At 49.5% G+C, this 12,379-nt stretch overlaps 2 protein-coding genes across 4 annotated transcripts in view; one reads left to right on the forward strand and one right to left on the reverse strand.

The window, feature by feature from the left end:
• NEK6 (NIMA related kinase 6) overlaps nt 1-6,055 on the forward strand; it is an 86,518-nt gene extending 80,463 nt beyond the window's left edge. Inside the window, exons 9-10 of one of the 2 annotated variants that reach the window (XM_055541102.1) lie at nt 1,024-1,137; nt 4,362-6,053. In XM_055541102.1, the coding sequence (XP_055397077.1) occupies nt 1,024-1,137; nt 4,362-4,472 (225 nt within the window). In that variant the 3' untranslated portion in view covers nt 4,473-6,053. Of the gene's footprint in view, nt 1-1,023; nt 1,138-4,361 lie in introns of both variants that reach the window. The other variant, XM_055541103.1, reaches the window with a different exon arrangement.
• A 678-nt stretch (nt 6,056-6,733) lies between these two features.
• Nucleotides 6,734-12,379, reverse strand: part of PSMB7 (proteasome 20S subunit beta 7) — a 116,695-nt gene continuing 111,049 nt past the window's right edge. For both annotated transcript variants that reach the window (XM_055541107.1, XM_055541105.1), the window contains exons 8-9: nt 9,419-9,570; nt 6,734-6,964 (exon numbers count right to left, since the gene is read on the reverse strand). In XM_055541107.1, coding sequence (XP_055397082.1) covers nt 6,853-6,964; nt 9,419-9,570 — 264 coding nt within the window. In that variant the 3' untranslated portion in view covers nt 6,734-6,852. The remainder of the gene's footprint in view (nt 6,965-9,418; nt 9,571-12,379) is intronic.

The following is a 12,379-nucleotide window of genomic DNA, read 5'->3' on the forward strand; positions in this document are numbered from 1 at the left end:
CAAAGTATTGGAGTTTCAGCTTCAACATCAGTACTTCCAATGAATATTCAGGACTGATCTCCTTTAAGATGGACTGGTTGGATCTTGCAGTCCAAGGGACTCTCAAGAGTCTTCTCCAACACCACAGTTCAAAAGCATCAATTCTTCGGTGCTCAGCTTTCTTTATAGTCCAACTCTCACATCCATACATAACTACCGGAAAAACCACAGCCTTGACTAGACAGACCTTTGTTGACAAAGTAATGTCTCTGCTTTTTAATATGCTGTCTAGGTTGGTCATAACTTTTCCTTCCGAGGAGTAAGCGGCTTTTAATTTCATGGCTGCAGTCACCATCTGCAGTGATTTTGGAGCCCAGAAAAATAAAGTCTGACACTGTTTCCACTGTTTCCCCATCTATTTCCCATGAAGTGATGGGACCGGATGCCATGATCTTTGTTTTCTGAATGTTGAGCTTTAAGCCAACTTTTTCACTCTCTTTCATTTTCATCAAGAGCCTCTTTAGTTCTTCACTTTCTGCCATAAGGGTGGTGTTATCTGCATTCTAGGTAGGCAGTTTCCTAAATTTATTTCTCAAATAGACATCCTCCCATGAGTGTCTTCAGGACTGCTCTTTAGAAATATAAGACCGTGTGACAAGAGGAACCCACGAGTCCCAAGCACAGCTCCTCCTGAGCAGGGCCTGTCTCCCCATGCCCTGTGTACTTATGACCAAAATCAGCCCCTGGGAGCTGAGGTGTGGGCAGGCAGGTGCCTGCACACACCTGGCCCTCAGGACACAGATGCGCCTTCTTCGTTTCCCTTAGTTTTGTCACTGAAACCTTTGTCCCATTTAATGTGCTTATGTAATAAGGATCGTGTTAAAATGGCCTCTTGCTGTTGCACCCCAGCTTCCTCAGGATGGGGGGGAGCCTCGCTGGACAGCCGCTGCAGTGAGGACCTGGAAGCACCCCGCCCCGGAGGAGCAGCCCCTTCTCCCCTGGACCTCAGGGCCAAAAACTCCTCTCTCACCCCTCTCCTTGCAGATGGCAGCTCTTCAGAGCCCCTTCTATGGAGACAAAATGAATCTCTTCTCCCTCTGCCAGAAGATCGAGCAGTGTGACTACCCGCCTCTCCCCGGGGAACATTACTCTGAGAAGGTGGGTCTGCAGCCGCCAGGGCTGGGCCTGGTGAGCTCGGACAACCAGCGAGGCTCCAGGAGGGGCTGAGCTTGGGTTCACTTAACGGTGCTGAAGGAAGTGACTTCACTTCCTGGAGTGAGGAACTCAGGGTGGGGGGCAGATTAAGAGGCAGGTCTCAGGGACCTGGTGTGGCCCCCGACAGCAGGGCTGCAGCCCACCCACTGGATAGGAACTGGCAGGAGCTGCCCCATGTGCCCCTTCTGACCACTTGGCTCCCAGCCCAGGGCTGGAGTGAGGCTCGCTGCTCTGGGACCCCAAGACGGGCTCAGACAACAGGAGGTACACAAGGGGTGGCAGGGCCTCGCTGGCCCCACGCTACCATTGGCAGCCACTTCGCTCCCATTAGAGGAAACCACAGCAAGCAGACCTGTGTCAGACCCTTTGGTGGTCTTATTTTCAACATTCTACACTGAGGACAGGGGCTCTGGATACAGACTCTGACAAGTCTGGCAGTCAGGCTGTGATGGATAAGGCTGTGGGAGAGTGTCTTCTGCCTCAGGTCCCTCTTCTTAAAAGCAGGGCTGATGTTTTGCCTTCATGGATAAAAGGTGAGGAGAGGAGAGGACAGGTTTACAGCCCAGAGTGGTTAACAGCGTAACATACTCACCCTCACTCTTCTTGGGCGAGTCACTGAACTGAGTCTGTTTCCTCATCTGTAAAATAGCGGTAATCCTGGAATCTCCCGCAGAGGATTGACGTAATACAGGGGGACGTGCTCAGTCCTGCACCAGGCTAACATCTACCACCACCATCAGCCAGAGTAGCCACTGGCTGTAGTAGAGCCTGGCTCAAAGGAAACGCTCCACGGGTTGTGTTCAGGATCAGGACTAGGGGGTGTGACAAGGAGTGTGAGTCTCCCTGGGCCCACCCTGCGGGACCACAGGCCATGGCCTCACAATAACAGCAGCTCACATTTAGGACTGATGAATCCCCCTGCCCCTAATGCCATTTTACCAGGAAGGTTAAATGACTCAGGGGGTTAAGTAACTTGCTTGTGATGAAAGCAGTGTTTGACCCAGATGACCCTGCACCTAGCTGCCATGCCATCCTGTTTCCTGAGGGTGTAGCCCTCTTCCATAGCCAGTCGTCCAGCCAAGGCGAGGCAGTGTCTGGACTGCTCACTTCACCATTGTGAAGGTTCTGGAAGGAGCAGTCCTTGCCCACCAGGCCATAGTGACCAGGTGTCCCAGTGTGTGCTAACCCTGCATCCAAGCAGGCTGACTAGAGGGGCCTCGGCCACCCTTCTGGCGGCCTTTGTTCCCATGCCTGCTGGCTCTGTGGACTCCCCGCGACAGCCAGAGGGCAGGCAGGAGTGCACACCCTAGAGTTGCTCACTGCACTCTCTTGTGGCTGTTGCTTCAGTGGCTTGCAGAGTTCTCCTGTGACCTTTGGAGGAAGTACTTAGGCTCTGGGGTGGAAGTTGGTAGGAAAGGAGAAACTAGTTGAGTTGTTCACCAACTTAACAGTTGCACTGGTTTTTCTTCCCCTTGTTTTGTTTGGACTTTTTTAATCTATAGGTATTTTTGGTTGTGCTGGGTCTTTGGTACTGAGAGGGCTTTCCTCTAGTTGTGAGTGGGGGCTGCTCTCCAGTTGCGGTGCACGGGCTTCCCCTGCAGTGGCTCCTCTCGGTGCAGAGCGAAGGCTCTAGGGCACGCCAGACACGAAGGCTCAGTAGTCGCGGCTCTAGAGCACAGGATCAGTGCTCATGGTGCAGGGGCTTAATTGCTCTACAGCATGTGGGAATCTTCCTAGATCAGGGATCGAACCCGTGTCTCCTGTGTTGCCAGGCAGATTCTTTACCCCTGAGCCACCAGGGAAGCCCTGAATTTGGAATTTTGTTGGAAATTGTTAAGAAGATTGGAGTCATACTACCTGGAGCAAATGACAACTTCTCTGGGCCACAGTTTGCCAGTTTGTCAATGGGAACTGTCAGCTCTGTCTCATGGTTATGAAGCTGGAATGAAGGAATTCTCATATAGCCTTTGGCCCTCTTCCCTCCCAAGTCAGTCCTTCCACCACCCAGAGTGCTTCCACCCCAGAGTGCCTGGCTTTCACCAGCTGTGTGCAGCTCCTGGAGGTGTTAATTGTTAGCACTGGAGCCCTTCTGCACACCTCACTTTTGAAGTTCTATCTGGAGCCCTTCTGCACACCTCACTTTTGAAGTTCTATCTCCTTTTAGGAATAAGACACTGTTTCTCTTCGAAATTTTCAGGCACACACTTGTTCCCAACTGTGTGGTCTACTCGCGGACTACCTTAATGTGGTTTTCTTGGGCACTTTCACACGTCAGAGGCCAGCCCCAGCCACTGCCCCCAAACACTAAGGTTCTGGAGTTTGGTCTTGCAGGCTTGGCTGCATCTGGCCAGGAGCTTCCCAGTGTTTATAAAGCAGTGAAATTCCCAGTAAGGCAGCACACAGGCTGAAACCTCTCCCAGGGGGAGGAACCTCAGATCCCTCAGCCTGGAACAGCTCAGGAGTGAAGCAGGATGCACACCACCAGACCCACTGGGCCAAGCCCAGAGTCCATGTGAGCCCCCTAAGTCAGGATCTCCCTTCTCCCTGCTGCGCCCGGCCAGCCCTTCCAGCAGCAGGTATTTAAATGAAAAAGAAAAAACTGCAGTGAGCCCAGTGATGCAAGTTAAGATGTAGGCTTTCTAAGGTCATTATTTTAATTACCATTAAAATAATTGGCACTCTGGCTATCAGAAGAATGGAGGTGATCAGAGGCTCAAGGTACCCCTCCCCCACCCAGAGGCAGGAGCAGCCTTCAGTGTCTGTATAATTAAAAGCTCCGTCTTTCATGAGCACAATAAAGAGGCCAGGGGGTGGGCAGACTGCAGCTCTGCTGCATGTTAATGCATTTATTATGATCAATAAGCCCTTGCCTTGAGTTTTGTCCTCTGCTTTGGGCATCTGCGTGACTGACAGCAGACACACACACACTGCACACATTACCCAGCAGTGGAGACTGCAGAAGTTCAAAATTCGGTGGAGGCAACACTCTCAGGGTCTCCAAGACCTGGCCCTTGGGACCAGACAGGCCAAACACTGGCCCTGCTCGCCCACCACTCACCCGTCTTGAATGTCTTTGCTCATCGTGTAGGTACCGTGAGGGTTAATGAGTTAATGCAGAACCTCAACAAGGCTGCTTGGGAGTAATAGGCATCATCTGTCTTTTGCAGTTACGAGAACTGGTCAGCATGTGTATCCATCCTGACCCCAACCAGAGACCCGACATCACCTATGTGCACCAGATTGCCAAACAGATGCACGTGTGGACTTCAAGCACCTGAGCGTGGATGCAGTGTGCCTTCTCAGAAGCCACACCTTACCTGCCTTACCTGAGTCTTCTCCAAAGTGGCCACCTGGTAGCTGGGACCAACTAAGACTAGAGGGTTCAGCATGTTCCCCAAAGAGGGGCCCAGCCTTCATAGCAGATGCTGAATACACGGCTGCTGGGGGGAGGGGCACTGGTCATGTGTTACTGGTGGTCACATTTGAAACTCCTTTCTTTAAACTGTTGTGAACACTCTCAGCTGGGTTGCCAGGGGTGGATGGTTCAGTGAGCCACTGACACACCCCTTATATCTGGACTGTAATGTGAATCTTTCGGATAATTCCTTCAGTGACCTGTCAAGGTTTGTAGTAACAGGAGAATACAGGAGACTCTCTGATTTGTAGTGAGCCTTTTTAAATGGATAGTGGCAAGTTTAGCTCTTAGAATCTTTTCAAACAATCAAGCTGTGTGCTTAATTTACTCTGTTGTAAGGGAAGAAAGTGGAAATATTTTTTTTTTAAGTAGAGTGGAGATTTTCCTAATATTTTTCTCTATGTTTATAACTTGATAAATGACGACGAGGTGAACCCAGCATCTGACATAGAGGCAAACAGTATTTGAAAGCCGTGAGTGTTCTCTCTGCAGTCAGCTCAGCCCTCTTCTAAACACCCGCCAGCACCAGGCCCTCATCACCGGCCTGAATGCTGGCGGTTCGTTTAATGATCAGTGTGAAGTGTTTTCCTCCCTGAGAAGGAAGCATAGGAAATAAAAATATATGGGCTTTGCACTGGTTCTGCACCTTCCTGGCATGACCCTGGGCAAGCTTCTTAACCTCTCCGAGACTGTTGCCTCATCTATAAAATGGACTTAATAACATCTATCTTCAGGGTTGCTGACAGAATTTGAGATAAAATATGTAAGTTTATCTAGCTCATGGCAGATGATCCAAAAATGGTAGCTACTCACCCCTTCACAAAGCTGAAATCCACGGACCATGCAAGTCAAGAGTTAACATACAACTGTATTATTTGTAGAAAACCAGAAGTGTGTTCACTTATTTCTTACTTCCAAATAGGATTAACTGTGAAGATTAATTTATAAATGTGAACTTAAGGGAAACTGAAGCTCTGAAGGAAGTAGTTTGAATTTTGTTTTTACACTCAAGTTAATCCTCAAATGGTCTAATCGTCACCCACTAACTTGGTGACAGTTCAGCCCTCCAGACAGACAGCGCATGTGTCCGCCCCACTGGTGTCCTGGTCAGGCCTCTCTGGGGACAAAGGATTTGGGTCCGGCCAGTGTGCCGATTTCTTGTGTGAACTCTGTTCTACTGTAATACTGTCGCGTTTGAGAGATTTTCTTCAGATGCAGCCTCTGCTTTGTACTCATTCTCCATGGTCGAAATAAAATGGGTAAGAGGGGTCCTTCTGTGAATGCGTATGATTCGTGAGTTCTTTTAAAACAGCTTTACACTGCAGCACAATCTCTAAAGCTGCTTTTAAAAACACAGTTTCTCAGGCCCCAGACACTGAGTAATCTGGGAATTTTTTTAAGCTCCCCAGATAAGTTTAATAAATCATCAGCCAAGTTGCTATCCTAAATAATTGCATTGTTCTCCCCACCCCACTCCTGGCAGTTTAACCAGGGCAGCTTGCCCAAAAGTGGGTTCACTCTGGGAGACCATGGCACCGGGCCTCTTTCTCATGTCCCCCAGATGAGCATGCCCTGGGGGACAGTCAGACTCTGTCTGTCTGGCACTTAGCACTGAAAGTTTTTCTGATTCCAGGCAGACTTTTTGCAAATATTCTGCTTATGGCTCTCAGAATCCCTACTGTGTCTGTCTCCCTTGGCAGTATCAGCTTTGGACACAGATGAACTAGCTTTCTGCATGCCATCAACTTTCGACCCCTTGAGAACAATTCTGCTTAGTATAAGGACCCTCTGGAGGTATACAATTTCAACCATTCAGCAGGCCTGAGTATTGGAGAAACAGTCATTTCCTAACTATTATGGATAGTAAGTCCCAAGCATTCTTGGGACGTCTGTGAAACTGGGCAAAGTGGAGTCCACCCAGGGCCTCGCAGCTAGAGCAAAGCAACACTGTCCACCTACCTGCTTGTTCTTGGTGCTGAGAACTGATGAGTGGTTCTTTCCTACTTGGCTGTGCTGCACTCATCCTAAGCAGCAAAGAAAAAGAAGAAGCCTGGGACTACCCTGAACAGAGAGAAAAGTAAGTTAGCAAAGGGGTGAAAAAACACTAGCTCTGACTTCAGCCACTTAATTTTGTTTTCATTTTTTATTGGGTTCATTCAGCAAGCACTGGCCGAATGTCTTACAGGGGGAGCCTCCGCTGCCCCAGTCCTCCAGAGCTGTAGCCCGCCATCCACCGACACCATTCAGGACGTGTCCATTGTTTGGACTGTTTCTTCCAGCACCTCAATTTCCAGGGTCGTGACTTTTTCAGTGAGGACGGCAGTGGTCCCTTTCTCACACCTGTACCGGCCAAACCTAGTGAGAGAAAGACAAAAGCAGAGAGTTAGGATCCCCTAGGGGCCTGACGGAGGGCTGGAGAGAGGGACAAGTACTTGGGGGAAAGCCGGCCTACACTGAGGTCCTGGCTTTCCTGACTCCCAGTTCTTCGAAGCGGGGGGATTCGGCTCCCCCAAAGGTCACTTTCCTCGGCTCTCAAGTGCTACAAAATGGGGCTACAGGAAGACAGGATGCACGTGGAAAGAGGTAAGATCGAGCATCTGGCACTGAGTGGACCCTCGGATTTCCTTCCCCACCTCCCTATCCCCAGGAGACGCATTTGTTCCTCTGCCTTCAAGCTTCAACCTCCCTAAAGCATTAATACCCTTCGGTAAACAGCAGGAAGCCAATCCTTTCATTGTGTCACTGCCCCAGATGACGTAACCATAACCTTAAACATGGTAAAAATATCTGGAAGCATTAACAGTACAAAAATGACCCGCAGCCGGACTCTGGGCTTGTCACTGTTGACCACACTCGAGACTCAAGAAGGGAGAGTTAACTGTCCCTAAAGGGACACAGTAGAAGGGACACATTAGTGAAGGAAATGGCAACCCACTCCAGTGTTCTTGCCTGGAGAATCCCAGGGACGGGGGACCCTGGTGGGCTGCCGTCTCTGGGGTTGCACAAAGTCAGACACGACTGAAGCAACTTAGCAGCAGTAGCAAAGGGACACAGTAGATACCACTAACGCCCACCCAACACCACTTTGCTTAGGTGAATGAAAGGTTTCTCTGAGCATGGCAGCCTATAAGATAAAACCTGAATTGCTAATTTCACAGTGGGACACTGTCGAGGCAGCACAAGTACAACTGTTCCTCTCGCCTGTCCGCAGCTCAGACACTTTCTGTCCACCTGACGTGGACTAAGAGGAGGCTGTTGGCTGTGCCGTGACCATGTGCTCCTTGAAAAGGCATCCTCTCACCTGGGAGCTTGTGCTCAAAGAGGGCAGGAGACAGAAAAAAGGGTGACATAACAGAGCTCTGTACAAAAACAGGAGTTTGCGCAGCCAAGTACAGTGGGACTTTAGTTCTGCGAAACCTTCCCACAGTCCCCACCCTGCTCTAGAAGGGCCTGAGCAGCGGCACATCCTTCAGGTGTGCCCTGCCCCCGGCTCCAGTGTGGAGACAGTGCTCCTTCCCCGACTGGACGGACCCTTGGCGGCTTGTGGCCTTGGAGCCAGAGCCCCACCGGACTCCTGTGTGCTGGACTCCTGAACCACAAAGTCTGTGGGAGGAGTGGAGAGCCTCTTCCCACCCTGGGTTATAGCACCTGGTTTCAGCAGCACAAAGGGAACACTTCTACCTGAACCAACAGTGGGCTGCAATACCAAGCTGCAGAGGAGCCAGTGCGAACATGCAAGGCCAGGTCCAACACAGCCCAGGCCCGAAAGGTTGCTTCCCTTCCCACCCAGGGCCCGAGGAATCCCACGGGCTCAGCAGAGATCACCTTGTCCAGCCCCAAGGTGATCCAAGACAGGTGCCCAGAGTCCCCACACCAAGCCAGAGCTCTTCTCTGCTGTGCTGTCCCACCCGTCTCAAACACCCCACAGGTCCACGATGCTGAGCACACACTGCACTGAATACCTGCTACTTCTCAATGTTCTTTCCTTTCCTTGTGAATTACCTGACTTGGAGTTGAGTACATGTGGTGGGAGTTGAAGCAGCACTGAGGAAGGGGGTGTGCTTGCTCTCCTCTGGCCAAACTTGGGGCTGAGTTTCTAACTGCTCCTGCCTACATTCAGATGAAGGCCGCTGGAGCAGAGCTCAGAAGCCACGTTTTGAGTGGTTCAGCCTCCAGAAAGAGGTTAGGCAGCTGCACAGCCATTCGAGACTGCTGCTGAGCGGCTCACCAGGGCTGCCACCAGGGCTGGCCACTTTCCAGTTACATAAGCAAATCGATGCGCCCCTCGCCCCCTCACCCATTCTGAGCTGGGCTGCAGTGCCAGCTCAGCACATGCCACATGCTAAGGAAGTGGCACGGCTCCCTCCACAACAGGAAGAAGCACCAGTTAGCTCTCAAAGGCTAACTTCTGGGGACTTTTTAACCAATGGCTGATAACCATTTCAGACTCTTGGACCACTCTGAGAAAAAGCTATGGGCTGGCTGCCCCGGAAAATGTACCTTCTCACAGAACTTCATACAGAATTCAGAGGCATCTTTAAGAAAGCAGAGAAAGGCTGGCACGTGCTGAATTCAAACCTCTCCCCATAATCCACAGTCTAGGAATCTGTCCACTCAACATCTCCCATCAACATTTTACAGATTACATCACTTTCCTACAGCAGTTCACAGTCATAAATACGGATTCAAAGGTCTGCTGAGTAAAGCTGGCCTGGGTACACTGGCTTCACATGGGTACAAATAAAAGGAAGTCCTGTTTGGATGCCATGAATATAGCCAGGGTGGCCACAAGGGGAAGCCTTCACTTACCTGGTCCCCTTCTTATTGGGCACAGAGTATGGACGGAGAAAATCCAGCTTGCTCTTGCTGATGACACACAGGTCAACGTTACTTCCAGACCCCAGGTCGTTGAAGATCCCAGCTGCTATGGCTTCACTCACTAGCTTCTTAGCTTCCTCCTCCTGAGAAAGAAAATAGCAACAAGAGTGTTCCCAGTCGAATGGAGGGCCTGCTCTGATGTCCAGAGTGCTGTCAGAAACAGTAAGAGAAAAGGGGAGGGGGAAAAGGCCAACCTGTGAGGCAGGCATTATTTTTAGTGCCCATTTTATTAATGAAGGAAAGGTCTCAAAAGTACTTCAATGATCTGCCCAAGGTTCTGCAGCTGGTAAGCAAGAGAACCAGGCCTTTCAAACCCTTTACGTACACACGCCCTCTTCAACAAACGTTCACGTCAGATACCCACCACATAATAGGACTGTGGGCTGATAGCAGCTTTTTCATCTAAAACGGGTCGGTAAACTTTTCTAACAAAGGGCGAGGTAGTAAATATTGTGGGTTTGTGGATAGAGTCTCCGTCATAACTACTCAGTCACAGTAGCATAAAACAGCCACAGAATATGTAAACAAGTGGGTGTGGCTATGTGCCAATACACCTTCATCAAACAAAAACGGGTGCTGGGCCAGATTTGGCCCATGTGCTGTAGTTTGCAGACTCTTGATCAAAAATGTCAAAAATGGTTGGAATCTGCCTCCTGGTAATATAATAAAGAAAGTCAGTATCATGGTAAAAAAAATGAACACCAAAACACAATTCTGGGGAAATGCTAGCAGAGCCAAGGCCGAGACCTCCTGCACTAGAGAACCTGTCCCCTCCCACTAGTAAGTCTGCATGTTCGCTGAAGTGATTCCTTTCTGGGAATCACTCTCTTACTTTTCCTTTAAGAGCAAGTCTTAAGTCTCCAACAATTACTGGTAAAACAATGCAGATTAATTTATTTCTTATTCAAGAAGCACCAGATTCAAGTAACTACAACACAGAATATTAAGGGCTAACGGCTGAGAAGGAGCTGTGAGAACACTGGCTGGGTCAGCAAAACTTCGGGGAGGGCCTGCACACCAGGCACTCAGAAAGCAGAAGGCAGGCGCCACAGGCAGCAGGGCAGGACCGGGGGAACACCAGGTTCAATCACTTTACATAAGGACCACAAAATGAACCAATCTTGCAAAGAAGAGACTTCAACCTGAGCTTCAGCCCCCTTCCCCATACATGAGGGCATGCAGTCCAAAGTGGCAAGCTGAAATACAGAGCTCATCCAAGCAACATCCTTGGAGAAACTCGGATACCTGGCCCAAATTCCAGCCTGAGATCGAAGAGAGCGAGTTCACTGTCTTCAAGTCCTGAGAAAGGGCTTCTGCTCCTCAACCTGCCCAAAGCCAATAAGTAGGATTCCAGTGACATGAGCGCCCTCTACAGACTCAGAGAAGGCCCTGCTGGAAGTGGGATCCTCAGCAACCTCAGCAGCAAGGGCTGGGGGTTATTCTGATCTTTATTCCACCAGGTTTTCCCACTTCCTGAGTGGCACCTATGTGGGCTCAGTAAAATGAGTTATTCTCTTGTGCGTATTCAGCCCCACAGAATTCATTCAAACAGGATCCTCTCATTAGAAGTTCTCTCCTGGGATTCCCAAGTCTATGGAGGTCAAAAGCCTTACCAGAATCAGTGAAGGTGGGAGCAAAGAAAGCATCTTAGAGGGGGAGGTGGCTGCTGCTACCATTCAGTTCAGTTCAGTTCAGCTGCTCAGTCGTATCAGACTCTTTGCGACCCCATGAACCGCAGCACGCCAGGCCTCCCTGTCCATCACCAACTCACAAGAGTTTACTCAAACTCAAGTCCATTGAGTGGGTGATGCCATCCAACCATCTCATCCTCTGTCATCCCCTTCTCCTCCTGCCCCCAATCTCTCCCAGCATCGGGGTCTTTTCCAATGAGTCAACTCTTTGCGTGAGGTGGTCAAAGTACTGGAGTTTCAGCTTTAGCATCAGTCCTTCCAATGAACACCCAAGACTAATCTCCTTTAGGATGGACTGGTTGAATCTCCTTGCAGTCCAAAGGACTCTCAAGAGTCTTCTCCAACACCACAGTTCAAAAGAATCAATTCTTCAGCGCTCAGCTTTCTTCACAGTCCAACTCTCACATCCATACATGGCCACTGGAAAAACCATAGCCTTGACTAGACGGACCTTTGTTGGCAAAGTAATGTCTCTGCTTTTGAACCTGCTATCTAGGTTGGTCATAACTTTCCTTCCAAGGAGTAAGTGTCTTTTAATTTCATGGCTGCAATCACCATCTGCAGTGATTTTGGAGCCCAGAAAAATAAAGTCTGACACTGTTTCCACTGTTTCCCCATATATTTGCCATGAAGTGATGGGACCGGATGCCATGATCTTCGTTTTCTGAATGTTGAGCTTTAAGCCAACTTTTTCACTCTCCTCTTTCACTTTCATCAAGAGACTTTTTAATTCCTCTTCACTTTCTGCCATAAGGGTGGTGTCATCTGCATATCTGAGGTGATTGATATTTCTCCCGGCAATCTTGATTCCAGCTTGTGCTTCCTCCAGCCCAGCGTTTCTCATGATGTACTCTGCATATAAGTTAAGTAAGCAGGGTGACAATATACAGCCTTGACGTACTCCTTTTCCTATGTGGAATCAGTCTGTTGTTCCATGTCCAGTTCTAACCCTTCCTTCCTGACCTGCATACAGGTTTCTCAAGAGGCAGGTCAGGTGGTCTGGTATTCCCATCTCTTTCAGAATTTTCCACAGTTCATTGTGATCCACACAGTCAAAGGCTTTGGCATAGTCAATAAAGCAGAAATAGATGTTTTTCTGGAACTCTCTTACTTTTTCAATGATCCAGCGATGTTGGCAATTTGATCTCTGGTTCCTCTGCCTTTTCTAAAACCAGCAAGCTGCTACCATAGAAACAGCAAA

This window comes from Bubalus kerabau, chromosome 11 (assembly GCF_029407905.1).
Source record: "Bubalus kerabau isolate K-KA32 ecotype Philippines breed swamp buffalo chromosome 11, PCC_UOA_SB_1v2, whole genome shotgun sequence".
NCBI classification, from domain to species: domain Eukaryota; kingdom Metazoa; phylum Chordata; class Mammalia; order Artiodactyla; family Bovidae; genus Bubalus; species Bubalus kerabau.